Below are 21,505 nucleotides of genomic sequence, written 5' to 3'. Positions count from 1 at the left end.
TCAAGTCAGATAGGGTAGGCATCCTCCAGCTCCTGTATACAAAAAAATGCCATCTGGTGGCACCTGGAAAACAAGGCTTTTCTATAATGGCTATTTCTACTCTTATGGAACAGCCTCTCCCTGGAGTTGGAGCTCCCCTTCTGGAAAGTCATTAAAATCTAGCTTTTCCCTCAAGTTTTAGGCCAGCGTTTTATGATTGTTTTAGATTTTTTTAATTTTGTTGTATTTTATTATTTTTATATTTGACTGTTAATCACATAGGGTTATGTGATATTATTTGTGGTATTTTGTGGGATATTACTATGGGTGGCTACATATTTTTTTTAAAAAAATTAAATGTAATCAGATAAAAAGTAGATGTCAACCATTCAGATGCTTCTCCCTGTAGGTTGGATGCAATCACATTGACCATCGCACCCGGGTCCGGGTAAGAGTGACCCCAGCGATTCAAGTGAGAGCATACTTGGTTGAGGAAAAAAAATCAGTTTCTCTGGGGCCCCATTGAAGGTTGCTCTGAAGGGTGAGCTCATCATTGCTAGCTGGGGCCCCCATTGCTGCTGGTCCCACCCTAGTTGTTGGTTCAACTGCTGCTGGGGCCCCCATTGCTGCTGTCCCCCTCTTGGTTGTTGGATCAACGGTTGCTGGGGCCCCCACTGCTGCTGGCCCCCTCCTGGTTGTTGATTCACTGGCTGCCAGGGCCCCCACTGCTGTTGTTGTGTCTCCAGTTGCTGCTGGCCCCACTCTGGTTGCTGATTTAATGGCTGCCAGGGCCCCCCCTGCTGCTGGCCCCACTGGTCCTGCTGTACATTCAGGGGTTGCACGTTTGGGTCCTGCTTCTGCCACCCTTGCTGTTGTCCTCCCACCAGCTCCTGATCTCCAGGCTTCTGCACCACCCCCAGCTGTTGCAAGGCTTCTATTAGCTGGGGCAAGCTCAGAGGTTGTTGGCCTTTCACTTGTGTGGGCTCCCCAACCTCCCATTGCTGCAGAGGCCCCAGGCACTTGAAAAGCCCATACGTCGGAAACTTGACAGTAGAACATAAAATAAATAAATGTACCATCTTCAAGCAAGATCCATGTTAAATACTGAGGCCTATTAACCATACATCCACTGTAACTATATTTCATGTATATTAGAAAATGAGACAGCTGCAGTCACTGGAGTATCACAAGAAGTCCTTCTAGTAATAAAGGGGACAGATAATGGACCACAACTGGAAGTCATGTAAATTGCCATACTGCTTTAACTTGCATGTGCATACTGAACTAAGACGTAATTAGGACTGATGTTGAGTGATTGCTATATGCAGCATATGCCTTAAAGAAAATGAAAGAACAAGTTCCTAAAGAAGGATAAAAATCAAGAGGGAGTACATAATTCCAAGCTAGTATTTAATTTGTGACTGATATTCTCACTTGTTTCACAAGAAAGACTGTAACATTTATTTTCACTGTTGATGTGAAGTGTTTAATTAACCCTTCCAATGGGTAGAATGATCAATATGTCCTTTGTAAACACAGTGGGACATGAAGCCAAATGTATGTTTCTCCTGCGTCTAAACAGACATTATTTAACTTACAACAATACATTTATCCAGATAATTAAATTTGATCTGTACCAGTCATAATCCCTTCACCCTGCCCGGTATATGGAAATAACAATTTTTGTCAACTTAAGAGATTTGAAAATAAGTAGACTTTCATTGTGACAATTTAAATGGTCCTTAATGCTAAGAATCCTGCTAAAGAAAAAATAAGCTAAGACAGAAAATTAGTTTTATATAATTCTAGAAAGACTTGCAATTACATAACTGAAATAATTAATGAGTGTATAATATTATTGGGAAACTATAGTCTTGTCAGGATGAGGCTAAGCAGACCAGCTTTGAAAGTCACTCCTGTGGAAGAACATAAACAGTTTGACCAAGTATGAGTAATCTTTGCTTAACAACTGTTTATTCAACATCCATTCGAAATTACAATGGTGCCGAACGAACGGACTTATGACTTATACCCCAAAGTTATGGTCATTTGAGCTTCCCCACCATTACTTGCTAAAAATATGGGAGCGTGTCAGTCCATCCACCCTTAGGATTGACTATAGAGATGCTGCAACTAGCCCATATATGCTTATCTCTCCCCAACCCCATATTAGCCACCTATCTGATCCACCAGCATAACAAAATTACCACAGTGCTGAAGATCCGCTCTAACTCCAACATACCCAGGAACTTTGACCAGTTACAGGGCCAGCAGCCCAAGTAAATTGTGTTTTTCTGCTGGCAGGCATACCCAGCCAATGCAAGGCACAGCCTTCCTACAGAGACTAACTCATGTTGCTCTGCAAGCAGGTACCATTTTTCAAATCATTAAGGAGACCTCTTTTCAAATCCACAGGTACCCCTGGGCTGTGTAGCCACGAAGGCCTCCCTACAGTCCGCTATACTGCACATACAGATCAAGGAACCATCCTGTTCTATGCAAAGCACATTCTACCAAACCAGTTAGATACTGTGTGAGAACAACTGTGTGGCAGTGGAAACAGTAAATTGTAATGCTGTTTGCCATCAAAATTCCTTTTGAAACACAGTATTTATGATCAAGAACATTGTACAATCCACTATTCTTATCATGGTTGTAAACAAACATATAAACAAGCACCAATAAACTTAGCCTAAGTCATTTCAACTATGATTTTAAGCATTTCTATATTATAAAATCATGGTGTGGGAATCAAACAAATGTTACTCTCCATTCTCCTTTCCCTGATGTTGTTATTACATCTCAATAAAAATATCAAGTACCAAGTGTGAGTCAATCACAGCTGAAAGACTGAAAATCATACCACAGAAATTCAGGAAGAAAGAAATGAACGCAATTTTCCTCTTTTAGTGAAGGCTTATTAACAAAATAATTTATTTGCTTTTGTTTGTTTTTTATTTATAATACATCTACTTATGTATTTAACAAATTTCTGGGCTACCCAACTCTAATAAATCTCTGGGCAACTTAAGATATCAAACAGCAAAAAAAAAAATGAAAAATAAAATTCCAAACACAGTGTGATCCTTGTTTATGTATTTGTAACTACTGGTTACAAATGTTTATGTATTTGTAACTACTGGTTATGTTTATGTGTTTGTAACTACTGGTTGTTTTAAAACGTAAGAGAAATACAGAACGCTATTTCCAAAAAGAAGCATTTCAATTCTGATGGTCAGATACAGTCAACAATTATGTTCAAAAATATAGTGCACATGTTCATACAGTGCACTAGATTCACCCAAATTAAGGAAAGTTGCATTAGCAAGATACAAAAAACAGGCTGCACCAGATACAATTATACTTAGAATATTTGCAGTGAAAATTAATGGATCTTGAATTACACATAATTCAATACAATGACCCACATTTTAGTCAACTCTTATTCACTACTGCAAATCTTCCAGCATTTCCAGAATATACTGAAACAGGTTGTTATGATAACTAGCTTATGTGTGTGTTTGTAAGACTCTGTATCTAAAAACAGATTCTATGATAACACTAGAAAACCAAGTAAATAAATGTTGAATTCCAAGGGGATACTGGCCTTGAAAAGTGAATTAAATAAACTGCAGACTTTAATGGAAAAATACTAGTTCCATTAGTGCTGAAGTAAAAGGAGAATATAGAGAAGTATAATGTAAAAGATTGTGCTAATGAATGATTCAGATAAAAATAATACATGACAGAAAGCAGCAGGTAAGGTTAATTTAAATCAACCTTTTAAATCCATCTTTTAAGAAATAGAAGAAAAATACAATTAGTAAGTTTTTAATGTTACTTCTATCCAATTTTTACATAGGTAATTCTAAAATGTAATATATACACTGTTTCCCTGAAAGTAAGCCTTACCCCCAAAATAAGCCCTAGTTTTGGGGCGAGGCACACACCTAAAAATCAAGCTAGGACGGGGGTGGGGATGGATCTGCCCCACATGCCCCACATCCACTTACCTTGCAGCCAGGGCTCTCCTCACCAGCCCACTTCTTCTGCAGCCAGACCTGCATTTCTCAGCCTCAGGTGTTTCTGGAAGTGTCTGCAGCTGAGAACTGAGCTATGGATTCAATCCATAGCTTGGTACTTAGCTGGAGAGGCCTTCCAGAAAGGCCTGACTGTGAAACGCAGGCTGGAATGCAGCTGCAGAATGAAGCTGCTCCTTTGGCTGCAGAAGTGGGCCGGCTGGGCAGGGTTGTCAGTGCCAGAGGTTAGTATAAAAGACATCCCCTGAAAATAAGACCTAGTGCCTCTTTTGGAGGCAATAAAAAGACCCGGTCTTACTTTCGGGGAAACACGGTAGCATTGTTTGATTAGTAAAGGTAAAGGTAAAGGTTCCCCCGCACATGCGTGCTAGTCGTTTCCGACTCTAGGGGCCGGTGCTCATCTCCATTTCAAAGCCGAAGAGCCAGCGTTTGTCCGAGGATGTCTCCGTGGTCATGTGGCCAGCATGACTAGACGGCAAAGGCGCACGGAACGCTGTTACCTTCCCACTGTAGTGGTCCCTATTTTTCTACTTGCATTTTTACGTGCTTTCGAACTGCTAGGTTGGCAGAAGCTGGGACGAGTAACAGGCGCTCACTCTGTTACACGGCACTCGGGATTTGACCCGCCAAACTGCCAACCTTCTGATCGACAAGCTCAGCGTCCTAACCCACTGAGCCACCGCGTCCCTTATTGTTTGATTATGTATGATCAAATCCTCCTTTCCCAGACTTTTCAAGAGAGCAGGGATAATACAGCCAAAATATGTTATTTTGAGCTTGTATAAGTGTGCTTCAACTAAGAACTTAGTATTGATTTGTTAAATTATTCATTTGTTTATTTCCTTGATTAGCCAAGGTATCCTCAGGAGTCTTGTGCAGCATCAAAGTCCAAAAGCATCAATACTCTTTCTGTCTTGTTACTTCAAAGTCCATTTTTTGTGGTTTCATAAACTGTCAAAGGGAAAGCTATTGCCCACCTAGTTTTGATCTTTATAGATATAAAGACAATTTAAATATATGCAACATGCATCTTTATTACAACACCGGAATTTATTTTCAATCTTGATACATGAGCACTACTTCCTTTGGAAGCATTTGGAGGCAACACCATGAAGAGTAGCAAAGCATTAAACTTTCACATAAAACCAATTCTGACATTAAAATGTTTATATTTAACTAAAAATAATTTTGAGTTCTAAAATAAATTTTAGCATTAAAATAAACACAGCTACTATAGAAAGCCCTAAGCTAATCTAGTATGTGTATGTAAGATCAGCTGTGGCAACACAGAAATCCTGGCTTGTAATAATTAGTTTTGATTACTCAGAACTGACTAGTTGTGGAGAAGAAGCTAAGCTATTGTGAGATGTATTTGGTTGTGGTTTGTATGTTCTCCAAATGCAATCACTGTTACATTTAATCATGATTTATGATTTAACAAATTGAATGAAACCATCCAATTGTGCTTTATTCAGTATGGTATGGTGAATAATTCATAGCTAAGTTTGATAGGTATCATCACAGGTAATTCTTTCTCTTCTAAAAGATAAACCAATAGCAAAATTGAATATATTTTAATTATAGAATAATATATTATGCCAGTTCATTAATTGTCTTAAAAATTTATATCATTAAATATAAAATTGCAAACTCAAATAGACTTATTTTATATGGGAAATGCTGAAGTATCTTATGAGTAAATAACATAATACAGTCCACGGTAATTATATACAGCATTAGAGTTATATATTCATTCATCCTATCTGAAATAACAATATACTTCAGAACACTAGCATAGTTTGTTCCTCTCCTGAGTAGCTAAAGATTAATAAATATTGATCTTTTACATAACTTTAAATTCATGAAACAGAAGATTTGCACTGCATAGTCTTAGAGAAACTTCTCAACACTTTCACAGGTAAGTTGATTCCTTGATTATATTTAAGAATATAGCTACATGGTCTTATTTTTTTTTAAATTGCTGCTAAAAGTAGAAGAAGCTGAAGCAGGTGAAAAAGACATCCAGTCAAAAGTGACATGGTATGATGCTGTGCTGCTATGCTGCAAGAGCAATGTGATTGGCAAAGTACCAAATTTGGTCAAAATACATGGAAGTATTCTATAGCTTACATCTGAAAGTATCTCCAGATGTAAAAAACACTATCAAGTTGCAAAAGTGCTGGGTGTCTCTACAAACATAGAAACCAGCTTAATTAACCCTTAAATATGAGCAACAGACAAAATATATGTTTCCACAGGCTTTTATGCAGATGTTTTTCCAGGTCCACTGACATATTATCAACTAAAGTTCTATATACAAGTCAGGGGATCCAATACTAATCACAGCCTTTCTTGCTAGTACTAAAATCTCGTTAGCCAGATAAAGTTGTCATAACAATTTTGTATTAAAGTAAACTTTATTTGATGAATTTGTAATTCATTTATAATTTTGACTGAAATATTCCATCAGAGATTTTCATTTACCTCTGAGGATTGCAGTCCCTATTCCATTTGCCTTATGGAGGCATGTTGCTTTGTCTCAATGCAGGGAAGTAGTGACATGGAGGGGAAATATTCCACTTTTATAAACATCAAAGGAAGGTCGATTTGCACTACAGCTATTGCAGCAATTGGGAGAAGGATGCAGTGAAAAGGCAAGTGTAATATAGAATTGAACAAATCATTTTCTGACAGAAAGATATACTGTAGATGTTGTTTACTTGAAGTGCTTTGCTTCAGATACTGCAAGCAGCCTGTATCAGTCACCTGAATTCCAGATTGGCTGTATGAAAACTTCACTCCTTTCCAAATTAATCAACTTCTTTTTAAAAACAAGAGTGTAAATGCTTAAAAGTGTGGCTCATAGCTGTATAACTGTCATCCCTAAATTAGCTTTAAACTATATTTGTTATTATTTATTATTTCAGAAGAACAGTTGGATGCATCATCTGCTTGTCTCTATACAGAATTTCATAAACTACAAAGCTTATGAAAGGTTTGGACATGTTTATTTGTAACTAAAGAGAATTTTTGCTTTTGTGCAGAAAACACAAATCAGATTTCAAATAATTAGAATTGTGAACACAAATTAAAATGATTAGCTTAACAGCATCAGCAGATTCTAACCAGGTATTTTCCTGATAAAGATACATGCATTATTTGTGTAATTTTTAAAAAAATGAAGATATTTTTAAGTTAAAGGCAATGAAATTCTATATAATTATATCAGAAAAAATATAAAATCAGAACCCACATGAGGATTTACCTTCCACTGCTCTCTTAAAGAAGACTTTGCAACTGCCACAGGTCACTACTCCATAATGGCATCCAGATGCTTCATCTCCACACACTAAACACACTTTAGAAGGTCTTGAAGATCCAGTTGAAACATTTCTCAATGATGAACTAGAGATAAATATAATAGGACTCATGAATATAAAATGCACTTGATACAAATTCCATTTTGTTATTAAATTTCCAACCCCATAATTTTGAGGCTTCCTCAACATTTTTTTAAAAATTAAAGAACTTCATTTCTTTTATCAATATATGTGTTACTTAGTTGTTCTTAATAGTACTTGATATTTTTAATTTTGTGGTTTAAAATACCCATTAACACTCTGTGAAAATTTTTATCTACCAACCCTTCTTTAGAATCTACATTTATTTGTTCACATTGCCAAAACACTTATTCTTTTGTAGTAGGCTATTCATTAAGAAAAAAAAGACACAAAAATCAGGGAAATATTTTTATAAAGATCAAGTATATTTAATATTCCAATAGATTATAGGAGGTTGTTTTTGGCATTTATCAGAATAAAGCTTTGAGTGACTGAATAGATATTATTTCAGAGTAGAACATTATAAGGATTGCTGAACAAATGTTTTTTAAAACCTGGTGAAGACTATCCATTAGTCTTAGGTCCAATTTAAAACTCTATCAATAGATCCATACCGTTTATCTTCATATAGTCTCCATATGTATTCTTATTTTTTCAGTTTTTCTCCATTTTCACAAGAAACTAAATGGCTGCTAGTAATAGGAACTTCATTATCCCTTAGCAATACACTGGCTTCCTTAATATATGGGACTAAAAAAAATCAGCTCAAAAATCAAATTCTTATTTTAATATTGTGATATAGGCCAATGATTCAGCATATTAAAAAAATCTTTGTCCTAAGGGCAGAATGAGAATTTATTTAAGAAGGTATGGATGTGTAAAAGTGCCATGTTTATTTTTTTTTTTATTTTCTGAGAGCTTAAGGGTAGCACAAATAAGAATTTATTTACTTTATGAACTACTTTGGAGGAAAGATAATGACATGCTAAAGTCACTACTGATTGGGTTCACACATAGTAAGCAATAGATATGATTCATATATCACAATGCCTAGGTTCAAACAACTCGTAAATTCCATTTCTATTCTGTCCTCTCAGGTGGCTGCAGTCTGCTGCCACCTTGTGAGCCTCTTAATGCTCTCAATCATAATCCCAGACCAACAAATCTATACTATACTACCTATTTTAGAATACGAGAGAAAAAGTAAAAGAATATTAGAAAAGACTTTGAAGACCTAGTAAATAGGTCTTTCTTTCATTCTTTTTGTTTATTTATTATTAAAAATGTTAAATATAACAGTAAAAGGAATACAAATTAAACTGAGAAAAAGAAAAAAGAGAGATATAATAAAAAGTGCAAAGAAAGGAAAAATAAAAATATAAAAAAGGAAAGAAGGCTCTATTACATCAAGTAAAAGCAAATTGGATAACGCATCAGCGGTTATAAAGTTACAATAAATATCTCTTCTTCCCCATGCATCATCAACTTTTTAGTCATGGTGTCCCAAAAAGTCCATAAAAAGTTACTAGAACTTTATTTTAAAAAAGTCTTATTTTAACCTTGATCAAACAAACCAGCTTCATGTTTTTCTTTTACTTCTAACTTTTACTTAATTCATTGTCTTTCTTTTTCCAATCACAAAGCCTTCTTCAAGGCTTTAGCACAGGGGTGTCAAACTGCCAGCCTGTGGGCTGGACGCGTCACGCAGAAGCCATGCCCACCCCATTGCCAGCAATGGCAAAACCATCCTGATACATTGTGCGATGTCACATGATGTGGTGAGTTTGACATGTTTGCTTTAGCAGGGTTTTTTTTTGTAAGTGGAAAGTCATTATCTAGAATATTGTCCATGCCTTTTGTATTACATCTTTGATTTCCAAGCCTTAGCCATCTTTTTTTGTGATAGAAAGTACCGAAAGGGTGATTCTCTTGGCTTTTCTCTATTTTTGGAATCCACTTTTTTCTTTATTATTTGTATTCCAGTTTTAATACCATGTCTGTTTTGTAATCCAGATTTTTTAAAATCCAATATTCAATATTTCTGATTCTATTTCTGTAACAAGTACAATTTGTTTCACATCTGCCACTCCTTTATTAACACAGAATATCTATGTGTCTGAGCCCTTAATTCATTTATAACTTTCAAAACCTTACTGTATTTAGCTTTTTGCCATTTATTTCAAATTCTTTAACTTCTTAAAATTATACTTAATTTTTCTTTTGTTTATGGAGAAAATTATATTCTCCAGGAACTTTTCAGGATTGTCATTTAAAAGACTTTTAATAGCTTTAAGATATTTAAATAAGCAATTTTCTAATATGATTTGAAGCAAAGTTAGCAAATTTAGTGTCCCAGTAGAGGTCATGAACTTGATGATTAATACTTTTGTCTCCTGCTGTCAACTGCTACCCTGCAGTATCTTCACAATCAGCCATCAGGAGCACTTGTTGGAAATCTCCTGTCCTCTCCTTACTTTAATAAATAACAGAATTGGTCTACTCCAGTTCTTTGGTTTTATTGTGGTGATTATCTCCACAAAAATGTGTTTAACTCACTATGCCTGCAATGGAAATTCTTCCTTTATTTCATTCTCATAGAATCTACTTTTACCCTCCTGTCTAAGACCTAACCTTTCCAATGATACCATTGCTACTACTTTAACAACAACAACAATTAAAAAAAGTGTCCAAGCACATTTGGATCAGACTGGTTAACTTGTTTTCCTTAATTGGGAATTTCAAAAGCTCAATAAATATCTTTCTCTGATTTGAATCCTGATCCAAATAACATTTATCCTCTTTCCACAAAAAACAATCCTAGGATTCAGTTATGTTGAAGTAAATAACATAAATAATTGAACAGCAGAGAAAGAACTGAAGTGTTTCAAGCACAGCTTTTGAGGTGACTATGATTTGGGAGTCTTTAAATGCATTTTCCTTTTCCTAAACCTATAGAATTTTTATCTTACAGACATGAATCATTACATAAGAAAGGAGAAATACATGACACAGGAAATACAAAGCCTCAAACAGGAACAGGAAACAACCTCAAAAGTCCAAGAAGGTATAAAAACCCACCACTCCAAGCAACATGTGGTCAACTTTCCCAGAGCCACACTTCTGTCTGGCTCTGCTCTTCAATAAACTCCAACCTTCTTTCTAAAGCAGTCTCCATTTTGTTTATTCCCAGCTTGGACTGGATCCTGATGAAGATTTTTCTTTCAAAATGATAAAAATGGCTTGTTTCTTATATATTTTGGGGAAAAAATGTGTAGATGAATAATTTTAATGTTGGAAACTGCCCAGAGTTGTTTCATTACAGGTCGAGCGGCAAATAAATTCAGTAAATAAATAAATAACTTGTGGAAGTAAGCAATCATTTATCTAATAGGGAGGGACTCAATTCAAGTAATTGAATCTAACTCACAAGTAATCAAATGGACTGTTATTAAATGCGGTTTCATACTTGTTTCAAGCAATATATATGCAATTTCCCCTTTATGGAAATTCCCACTTGTCCAGGCGAAGGGGCTTGCATAATTCAATGAAGCCATGAGCTATGCCGTGCAGGGCCACCCAAGACAGAAAGGTGATAGCAGAGAGTTCTGACAAAATGTGATCCACTGGAGAAGGAAATGGCAACTCACTCCAGTATCTTTGCCATGAAAACCCCATGGACAGTACCCAAAGGCAAAAAGATATGATGCTGGAAGATGAGCCCCTCAGGTTGGAAAGTATCCAATATGCTATTGGGGAAGAGCAGGGGGCTAGTATTAGTAGTGCCAGAAAGAATGAAGCAACTGGGCCAAAGCTGAAAGGACTCTCAGCTGTGAATGTATCTGGTGGTGAAAGGAAAGACCGATGCTGTAAAGACCGATGCTGTAAACCTGGAATGTAAGATCCATGAATTAAGGAAAGCTGGACGTGGTCAAACAAGAGATGACAAGACTGAACATCAACACCTTAGGAATCAGCGAACTACAATGGACAGGAATGGGTGAATTTAGTTCAGATGACCATCAGGTATACTACTGTGGGCAAGAATCCCTCAGAAGAAATAGTCAATAAAAGAGTAGGAAAAGCAATACTGAGATACAATCCCCAAAATGACAGAATGATCTCAGTGGAATCCAAGGCAAACCATTCAATATCACAGTAGTCCAAGTCTATGCCCCAACCACTGGTGCAGAAGAGGAAGAAATTGACCGGTTCTATGAAGCTCTACAGCACCTTATAGAACTAACACCAAAAAATGATGTCCTTATCATCATGGGGGATTGGAATGCTAAAGTAGGAAGCCAAAAGATAACCAGAATAACAGGGAAGTTTGGCCTTGGAGTACAACATGAAGCAGGGCACAGGCTAATAGAATTTTGTCAAGAGAATACGATGGTCATAGCAAACACTCTTTTCCAACAACCCAAGAGACGAGGAGCTGACTGTGGCTCAGATCATGAGCTTCTTGTTGCAAAATTTAGACTTAAATTGAAAAAAGTAGGGGAAAGCACTAGGCCACTCAGATATGAACTAAATCATATCCCTGATGATTATACAATAGAGGTGACAAATAGATTTAAAGAATTAGATCTGATAGACAGAGTGCCTGAAGAATTATGGACGGAGGTTTGCAATATTGTACAAGAAGTATCAACTAAAACCATCCCAAAGAAAGAGAAATGCAAAAAAGCAAAATGGCTGTCTGAAGAAGCTTTGTAAATAGCTGAGGAAAAAGGGAAGGAAAGGTAAGGAAGAAAGAGAAAGATAGACCCAATTGAATGCAGAATTCCAGAGAATAGCTAAAAGAGATAATAATACCTTCTTAAATGAACAGTGCAAAGAAATAGAAGAAAACAATAGAATAGGGAGGACCAGAGATCTCTTCAAGAAAACTGAGCAACAACAAAGCTAGTGGAGGTGACAGTATTCCAGCTGAGCTATTCAAAATCCTAAAAGACGATGCAGTAAAAGTGCTACACTCAATTTGCCAGCAAATTTGGAAAACTCAACAGTGGCCACAGGATTGGAAAAGATCAGTTTACATTCCAATTCGAAAGAAAGGCAGTGCCGAAGAATGTTCAAACTATCGCACCATTGCACTCATGTCACATGCTAAAGTTATGCTTAAAATCCTACAAGCTAGACTCCAGCAGTATGTGGATCGAGAACTACCAGAAATACAGGCAGGATTTTGAAGAGGCAGAGGAACTAGAGATCAAATTGTCAACATACGTTGGATCATGGAGAAAGCTAGGGAGTTCCAGAAAAACATCTACTTCTGCTTCATTGACTATGCTAAAGCCCTTGATTGTGTGGATCACAACAAACTGTGGCAAGTTCTCAAAGAGATGGGAGTACCAGACCATCTTATTTGTCTCTTGAGAAACCTATAGGTGGGTCAAGAAACAACACTTAGAACTGGACACGGAACCACTGAATGGTTCAAAATTGGGAAAGGAATCCAGTAAGGCTGTATACTGTCGCCCTGCCTATTTAACTTATATGTACAGCACATCATGAGAAAGGCAGGGCTAGATGAATCAAAAGTTGGAATTAAGATTGCTGGGAGAAATACCAACAACCTAAGATATGCAGATGATACCACACTAATGGCAGAAAGTGAAGAGGAACTAAAGAGCCTCTTGATGTGGGTGAAGAAGGAAAGTGCAAAAGTTGGTTTGAAACTCAACATTAAGAAAACCAAGATCATGGCATCCAGCTCTCTCAATTCCTGGCAAATAGATGGGGAAGAAATGGAGGTAGTGACAGATTTTATTTTCCTGGGCTCCAAGATCACCGCAGATGGGGACTGTAGCCAAGAAATTAAAAAACGCTTGCTCCTGGGGAGGAAAGCTATGGCAAATATAGATAGCATACTAAAAAGCAGAGACATCATCCTGCCAACAAAAGAGTGAATAGTCAAGGCCATGTTTTTCCCAGTTGCAATGTATGGCTGAGAAAGTTGGACCATAAGAAAGGCTGAGTGCCAAAGAATTGAGGCCTTTGAACTATGGTGCTGGAGAAGACTCCTGCAAGTCCCTTGGACTGCAAGGCGTTCAAACCAGTCAGTCCTAGAGGAGATCAACCCTGACTGCTCTTTAGAAGGCCAGATCCTGAAGTTGAAACTCAAAATACTTTGGCCACCTAATGAGAAGGAAGGACTCACTGGAGAAGAGCCTAATGCTGGGAAAGATTGAGGGCAATAGAAGAAGGGGATGACAGAGAATGAGGTGGCTGGATGGAGTCACTGAAGCAGTAGGCATGAGCTTAAATGGACTCCAGAAGATGGTAGAGGACAAGAAGCCCTGGACCAGACATGTCAAACTCACGACATCACGTGATGTCGTGCAACGTATTGGGATGGTTTTGCCATTGCCAGCAATGGGGTGGGCACGGCTTCCGTATGACGCATCCGGCCCGTGAGCCAGCAGTTTTACACCCCTGGCCTGGAGGAACGTTGTCCATTGGGTCGCGACTTCGCAACTAACAACAACAACAATATGCAATTTGACTTTCTCTAGTTTTACTAGGTCAAACAACATTTCAGACAAAAGCAACTGAAGCAGAATATCAAAGGGTATCTTATATCACAATCATAGCATGTAGTTTGACAGTGGCAATAAAAATATACAAGTATTCTTTTGTTCAATTCCTATATGAGTCTTATAATAAATAAATCAGAAATAAAAACAATTCAATATCAGAAAAGTATTGAAATCTTCTATTACATAGGTATATATATATATTAGAAAGTGTTTTTGACAGATTAAATATTTTATTAGAAAAAACAAAGCACATTCCCCATATATATTGTACCAGTACATAAACAGTGTGTGATTACATATTTACAAAATATATTAAATACTCAAGAAGGGATACACTTCAATTGAATAGTACTGCTAGTATTGTGTAAAAACGTTATTTCCCAAGTAATGTAGCCAATGAACTGTATTGTCAGTATTTTCATTTCCCCCAATGCCTCTCTCTATATGTTGTCTTTCAACATAGTAGTAAAAGCAGTATTAAAGAAATTTATAATTTTTTATATGAGACACCTGTAGTAGCTTATTCATGGGAACCATGCTATATGTAGAAGTCAGTGAAGGCTGTATTGAACTAACAATGAAATTTCAAGTATTAAAAAAGAAGTTGCACTTGTGTCTTTCAGAAACAATGAATTAAAATAGTATTGTGATATGCATGGATTTTATGTAATACCTCCAATTTCTCCTCAAAGTCATCAATTGTCCACATCTTTAGAAAATGAATGGCAACAGCCAGCAAGTACAATGCTATAAAACACTCACTTGGACAATTTAACACAAAGTATGTTTTTAAGATGCTGAGCTTGTCGATCAGAAGGTCGGCAGTTTGGTGGATCGAATCCTGAGTGCCGCGTAACAGAGTGAGCGCCTGTTACTCGTCCCAGCTTCTGCCAACCTAGCAGTTCGAAAGCACGTAAAAATGCAAGTAGAAAAATAGGGACCACTACGGTGGGAAGGTAACAGCGTTCCGTGCGCCTTTGGCGTCTAGTCATGCCGGCCACATGACCACGGAGACGTCCTCGGACAAGCGCTGGCTCTTCGGCTTTGAAACAGAGATGAGCACTGGCCCCTAGAGTCAGAAACGACTAGCACGCATGTGCGGGGGAACCTTTACCTTTACTTTATGTTTTTGTCTTTCCATTTTACTTTAAGCAACATTTTGTTCATTTAAATTTTGAATCATGAAATAATAAATACCTGGAATTCTGCCTTTTAAGTACAAATTACTAAACAAACATTTAAAATTACTGTTTGTTGTATAAACCTAAATGAATAATTATGAGCTTTAGATCTCTACATCAGTAACAGTAATTAATAAATGCAAAAAATGTGAGGAAACTCACAGCCTGGCAAATTTGCATACTTAGGTGACAAATGAGCAAAAAGAAATAATTTGATATGGAACAAAATAAAATGAAATGAACAGTATTGCATAGATTTTCATAGGATGTTGGTAAATAGACATCTTGTTACTTAATTATATTGAACTGTATGTAATTTACAGTCAAAATATTTCAAACTATATACAAACTACAGTAATTCATCAGACTAACAAAAGAAGGGAAAAAGAAAAAAATTCTGTCTTTTTTCTTACTGCATGGCACATAACTTCTTTCCCCCACTTATGTTGCAATCATATGGGTTTAAGAACAAAAACAGGACTGAAAGTGGCTCTGGTTGCAGTGTGGAAACTTCACATGCTCCCCAGTTCCCAATCTCCAAAACCAATTTAGATTACTACATAAACTGAGTTATCTGGAAGAATTGCCATGCCTTAGAACAGGCAACAGTGAGAGGTCAGGGATCAAACACTAAACACAGGGTATTCTTCCCTTAAATGTATTATTTACAATTTCCTGGCTAAATATGGGAAGAAATAATCCTTTCTAGGAGAAAATTTGTATAAAAAACATCTTTCAATTTTTAGAACCCATGAAGTTTTACACAGCTGAAAGGATTTCTTTGGCAGTCACATGAAACCCTCTGTTCAGAACAGCAAATCTATCACTGCACTGTTATTATAAAATGCCAATTCACATTCAATTGTGCACCTAATGGTGCTCTCCTGATGCTTTATAGATTATACTCTTCTTGTATTTCTTTTTAAGTATGTTGCCTGTGTGTTGTATTGTGTGCATCTATGTATTATGGTCAGATGGATGGATGTGTATGCACAATACACAAAAACAGTGAGAAAACTTTAAAAGGATTGTGAAAAGTTTCAGATAGTGACAAGTGCCCTCAGCTCTTGATCTGAAATTAAAACCAAGTTGTTAAATGAGATCTAAACTTTCTCCTAAATAACATTTGTAAAAACAAAACAAAACCGTATACAGGCTTCTTCCTTCCATCACTCACCTTGATGGTTTTCTTTATCAGTTTCAAAGCCCAAAAGTTAAAAAAAATGTCCATAACTTAGACAATGTGTAGAACTTTGGCAGAGCCAAAAAAACTTTTTGTAAATGTAGATAATAGGTAAACTAAAATTCCCAAGGATCTTTATGTAAGACATGACCTTGTAGACAGAGAGACTTTCTCTTTAATTGTTCAGTGATTGTGTTCACGGAAGCATATCTTGATGTCCATTTCCAATCAATGCAAATATTGCTTTTGAGACATTCCAAGCTGAGAAATATTGCTTGGCTCTCTCTATATATAGGAAAATAAGCTCCATTCAATTTTTTACAACCTGATGTATTTATTTTTTATTTAAAATATCTGTATAACATTTCTCATTTTTGAAAACCCCAAAGATGGCCTAAGCAGATATCCCAAGTTACAACTCATATCATTACAACTCAGCCATGAAAATGGCAGACTGAGGAAGATGGAATTTTTTCCAGTTGAAAAATGTTGAGCTGACTAATTTCAATTTGAAACTAAATAATTATGAACCTCAAATATTTGCAGCCCTCCTTTTGATAATCCCTAAAATGAAAAAGTTGTTCTTATATAGATAGGCACGGTATTACATTCATAATCATACAGAACAATTTCTATTCCTGGAGAGATTTATGAAATTATTTGAAGAAGCTATATCTGCCAGTTAAAGTTTGAGAAAGAAGCAAGGCAATTGGCACTATTGTTTTATAAAATTTTGATATAATCTCTGCTAAGAACACTATTGGTGTCAAAGTATCTCAGCTTCAAAGTGCACATTTCATTTTTCTTAAAACACAATAGGTAGAATTAGTGGGGGGGGGGGGAAAACAATATTGGATTTTCAACTGCTTTTAGTTTCACCACCTGGCTATGTAAGGAATATGGAGAAGAACAAACCTTGTTTTGCCTCCCACTTCCTGCCATGTACCAACCAAAGATCAATTGACATAGCTATCAACTTTCTCTATGGGTTACTGGCAAGAAGGAATGGATCTTCCCTACACGGAAGTTAGAAATGGAAGGAAGGGGTAGGAAAAACATTGGCTTTGAAGGGAAACAAGGGAAGCAAAAAAAAAGGAATAAATGATGGATTTGGTAAGCTTCTGTTGAGGAGGGGAGGATGGTTGGGTGGAACCCACAAGCAATAGCACTTTAGACTTATATATCACTTCTAAGCGGTTTACAGAATCAGCATATTGCCCCCAACAATCTGAGTCCTCATTTTACTGACTTCAGAAGGATGGAAGACTGAGTCAACCATTAGCCAGTTAGGATCAAACTTCTGGCAGTCAGCAGAATTAGCCTGCAATACTGCATTCTAACCACAGCACCACCACGGCTCATCTACAACAAGACTGGATAAAAGGTGGATTTTAAGCACCCAGGTTTGAGAAATGGGGACTTAGTGATGGAAAACAGCACTGGCAAATCGAGTGTTACTTTGGGTAGTGAAACGGTGGCATATGAATTTAATAAATAAACATATTATTTCTAATCTGGAGATAGGTAGTGAGTGGATTTCATTGACTGATTGATTTTATTGTGTCCATTTTACCACAGGCCAACTCTGGGCAGCTTTGATATGTGATAGGCAAGAGAGAGATACGACAATAGGCAAGGGGTTGGCAATATCAAGAAGAAAAAATACCAGGTGTTTTTTTTTTAGTCCGCCTGCTTCATTTTCAGGTCCTGGGTACTGTGTACTGGTTGCCTTGGTCTTAGAATTTCATTGTTCAGTGCCAATATTCTTTGCAATTTGACTATGTTCCTTCACAATTTGGTATTGAGAAACATCAGATCTGGATATGTTGCTGAGATCTGATTGGCAACGAATAATGGGAAAGTTACTCTCTGGGAGATTTGCCCTCAAAGTTTCAATACTTCAACAATTATAATTTCAAGGATGGGAGAGGGCAAAGATGTTGAATTAAACACTAGCTATTACCTCAAGTGACTAGATACAGAGACAAGCTAGAGAACCTTCTATTGTAATACCTACTTACAGCTGCCTTTGAAAATTACCACCAAATTGCAGTTGGTACATATTGAAGCAGCCCACAAGCAGATAAGAATTATTTCAATAGTGTAACAACACATCGGTTGCAAAAACCAGTTCAAAATATTATCTAATCCATATGACTTGGATCTGGGTTACCTAACAGAGGGGTCCCCAACCCCTTTTCTCTGGACCAGTACCAGGCTGTGGCATGCCAGCAACTGGTCTACACAAGCAAGCAAAGCCCTATCCACAGGATGCAGGCAGCACACAAAACCACGCCCCCTCCAGTCTGCAGAAAAATCTCTCTCCATGTAACCTGTTCCTGGTACCCAAAAGGTTGGGGACCTCTGACCTAACACATCATATTCAACTAGAATCTGTCTGTCTGACCTGTTTTATACAGAAAAATAGGATGAAAGGAATAGCTTTCTCTCTGAAAAAAAAATAGATTCTGGGAGCACAGAAACAGGTATTGGCTAAGTCTCTTTTCCCAGAAACCTGGATGTCTAAAATATTGTTAATATTTAAGACAGTTAAGAAATCTGCTTTTTGAAAAAGCATAAGAATACTGAGAAATACCCAATGTAACCTTTATTTTGTAAAAAAACCCTTTCTAAATGTATACTATATTTTATTTATGGCTTTCAATATTTTATTTATAATTATTTAACTTTGGGGAGCTTCCCAGAGTTATTTCAAAGTGAGTAGAATATAAATGTGGTAAACAAATAGCAGTTTTCAAACTTCATTCCTATTTTTATCATTATTATAAATCTTTCAAATTATGAATGCACAGCACTTTGACGTGTTCCTTGAGCATTTTTATGATTCATTAAAACAAAGATCCTCAAGTCTTATAAATGTTTGCCCAAATATTGACCTGAATAACTGCATATAATTCATGTTCTCATAATTCAACAGCAAAAAAATAATGTACATTCAGTTTGGCAGACAGACTTACTTCCCGTGCTTTTTCTGAAGGTAACATAGGTCACAGTACAAACTGCGCTATGTAACTGCAATTATTTTTCCTTTACTTACCCTTTCCAATAACTCAAGGTCATAGACCAGGTTAATAAATTAAAAAGGAACATCTATCCCAAACTTAATTTGAACAAGTAGGCAGCTCTCTCCAAATAATGTGAATAGTGTACACTACAAGGACAGAACGGTATTTCTTATGACATAATAGAAATGCTATCATGGACATTTCAACTGACAGAATTACTGACAGATCGACCCTGATTGAATCCTACAACATTATCCTGGGACAAATATATTCTCCTTCATTCGTGCCACAATTAAATTTTACAAGATAAAAATAAGATGACTTATTCATGATTCATGACAAAGAAGTAAAACACAACATACATGTAAAATTCTTCTATGCAATTAAAGAATATGCTACGTTCCACCAATTCCTTTGGGATTCACTCTGGAGATTAATTGTATAACATAGCGGCACAAATTATGGTATGAATTTTCAGTAGTATAAGCAGAATTGATTCTGTATAATATATTGGAATCAAGTGCCTTAAACATGCTTATATGAACAACTCAGCTTAAATGGTTCAGCTGCAGCCAACAAATATTAGAACACAGAACATAAAATAACAGGGTTGAAAGAACTCTGAAAGTCTTCTAGTCCAATTGCCTGCTTGAGCAGAAGACTTTGTATTATTACAGACAAATGGCTGTCTAACCTCTTGAAAATCTCCAATGATGGAGCACCCACATCTTCTGGAGGCAAGCCATTCCACTGATTAATTGTTTTCACTGTCAGGAAATATCTTTTCATTCTAGTTTGAATCTCTCTTTAATGATCTTCTACTCTAGTTATTTCTTATCCTGCCTTCAGATACTTTGGAGAATAGGTTGACTCCTTCTTTTCTGTGACATCCTCACAAATACTAGAAGACTGCTATAACAGAATCATTTCATAATATTGGGTACTTTTCTCAAAATTATCAACTTAAATAACGAAACAATGGATCTTATTTTTAAATAAAAATGTAAATTATTTTAATTTAAAAAGTCAATAGAATCAAACCACTTTTTTGTTCCCAAAAATTCTAAATTTAAAAATGGTCCAAAAGTTTGATTTTGGTGGAATAGCAAACTCAATTTTTTTATATAGTTCACTGTGAACAATTATTTTGATTATTTGGTTATACTTTTAATTTTTAGTTTTAGTCAATTTGTCAATTCTAGTCACTGACAACAATAAAGGACTGATTTATTTACTACGTTTACCAACTGATTTCAATAAAATATCTCAATAACTATACATAATGTGATAATTTATATATCCAAACTAGGAATATGAAAGATAAGTATAGTCCGCACACTATAAAATGTTTACTAAATCCAACTCCTAGTGAATATAACAGACTGCAAATTACCATTAAATATGTTGGCCATGTATCTGACTGGAGTTTAAATCACCAAAACAGCAAAGGTTTGGGGCATATAATCTAAAGTGATGACAAGTACTGACAAAGTTCAAATATGCCTTGACAGAATTGTCAAGACTCAACTAAAGAAGTTCACAACTTGAATCTATCAGTTTTCTAACACATAGTTGAAATTCATTGATTTTCTTAACACCATTCCCATATAGTGCTAAAGATAAAATTCTTCAATAGAAAAACAAAAGGAAACATTATATCATAATGAAATTTAGAAAACAAGCTTTTGCTTTTAGACAATTTTAATTAGTGGCCACCTGAAAAGGTAATAAACCACAATCTAATAAGCTAGGTCTATCTTGGAAAGTCACTTTAGGTATAAAAAACTTTTGTATTAAAACTATTTTAATGCAAAATGCCTGTTTGAGTGTGAAATCTTTAACAGTGAACAAGCTATTTAAAATGCAAAAATGTTGTTCTAATAATTTTAAGATTCAGTTTATTTGAGATTTAGGGCATTCACCAAATAAAAGGAAATACAGTCAACATGTATTTCACTCACACGCCAGGAAATTTGAATTGAAAATAGTTACAATATGAAATATTTTGTACAATATAGAGGTCACTATTGGTTATGGTGAAGTGAATAAATTTTGGAAACCCATAAATTGGAAAAGGCAAAAGATTTATATGATCTGAAGAGAAACCAGGGCCGTGGTGGCAAACCTATGGCACGCGTTCCACAGGTGGCACGCAGAGCCCTCTCTGTGGGCACGCACGCCGTTGCCCCAGTCCTAGGCCTTCAGCTGGGTTT

At 36.2% G+C, this 21,505-nt stretch overlaps 1 protein-coding gene across 4 annotated transcripts in view; it reads right to left on the bottom strand.

Annotated features, from left to right (window-relative positions):
* Positions 1–21,505, bottom strand: part of NR3C2 (nuclear receptor subfamily 3 group C member 2) — a 168,717-nt gene that overhangs the window by 75,262 nt on the left and 71,950 nt on the right. For 3 of the 4 annotated variants that reach the window (XM_081332597.1, XM_081332596.1, XM_081332595.1), the window contains one exon: positions 7,273–7,424. In XM_081332597.1, coding sequence (XP_081188723.1) covers positions 7,273–7,424 — 152 coding nt within the window. The remainder of the gene's footprint in view (positions 1–7,272; positions 7,425–21,505) is intronic. The other variant, XM_081332598.1, reaches the window with a different exon arrangement.

This window comes from Vipera berus (assembly GCF_964194415.1).
Source record: "Vipera berus genome assembly, chromosome: 7".
NCBI classification, from domain to species: Eukaryota; Metazoa; Chordata; class Lepidosauria; order Squamata; family Viperidae; genus Vipera; species Vipera berus.
The sequence above is the reverse complement of the archived record's forward strand: the minus strand, read 5'-3'. Positions and strand labels throughout refer to the sequence as shown.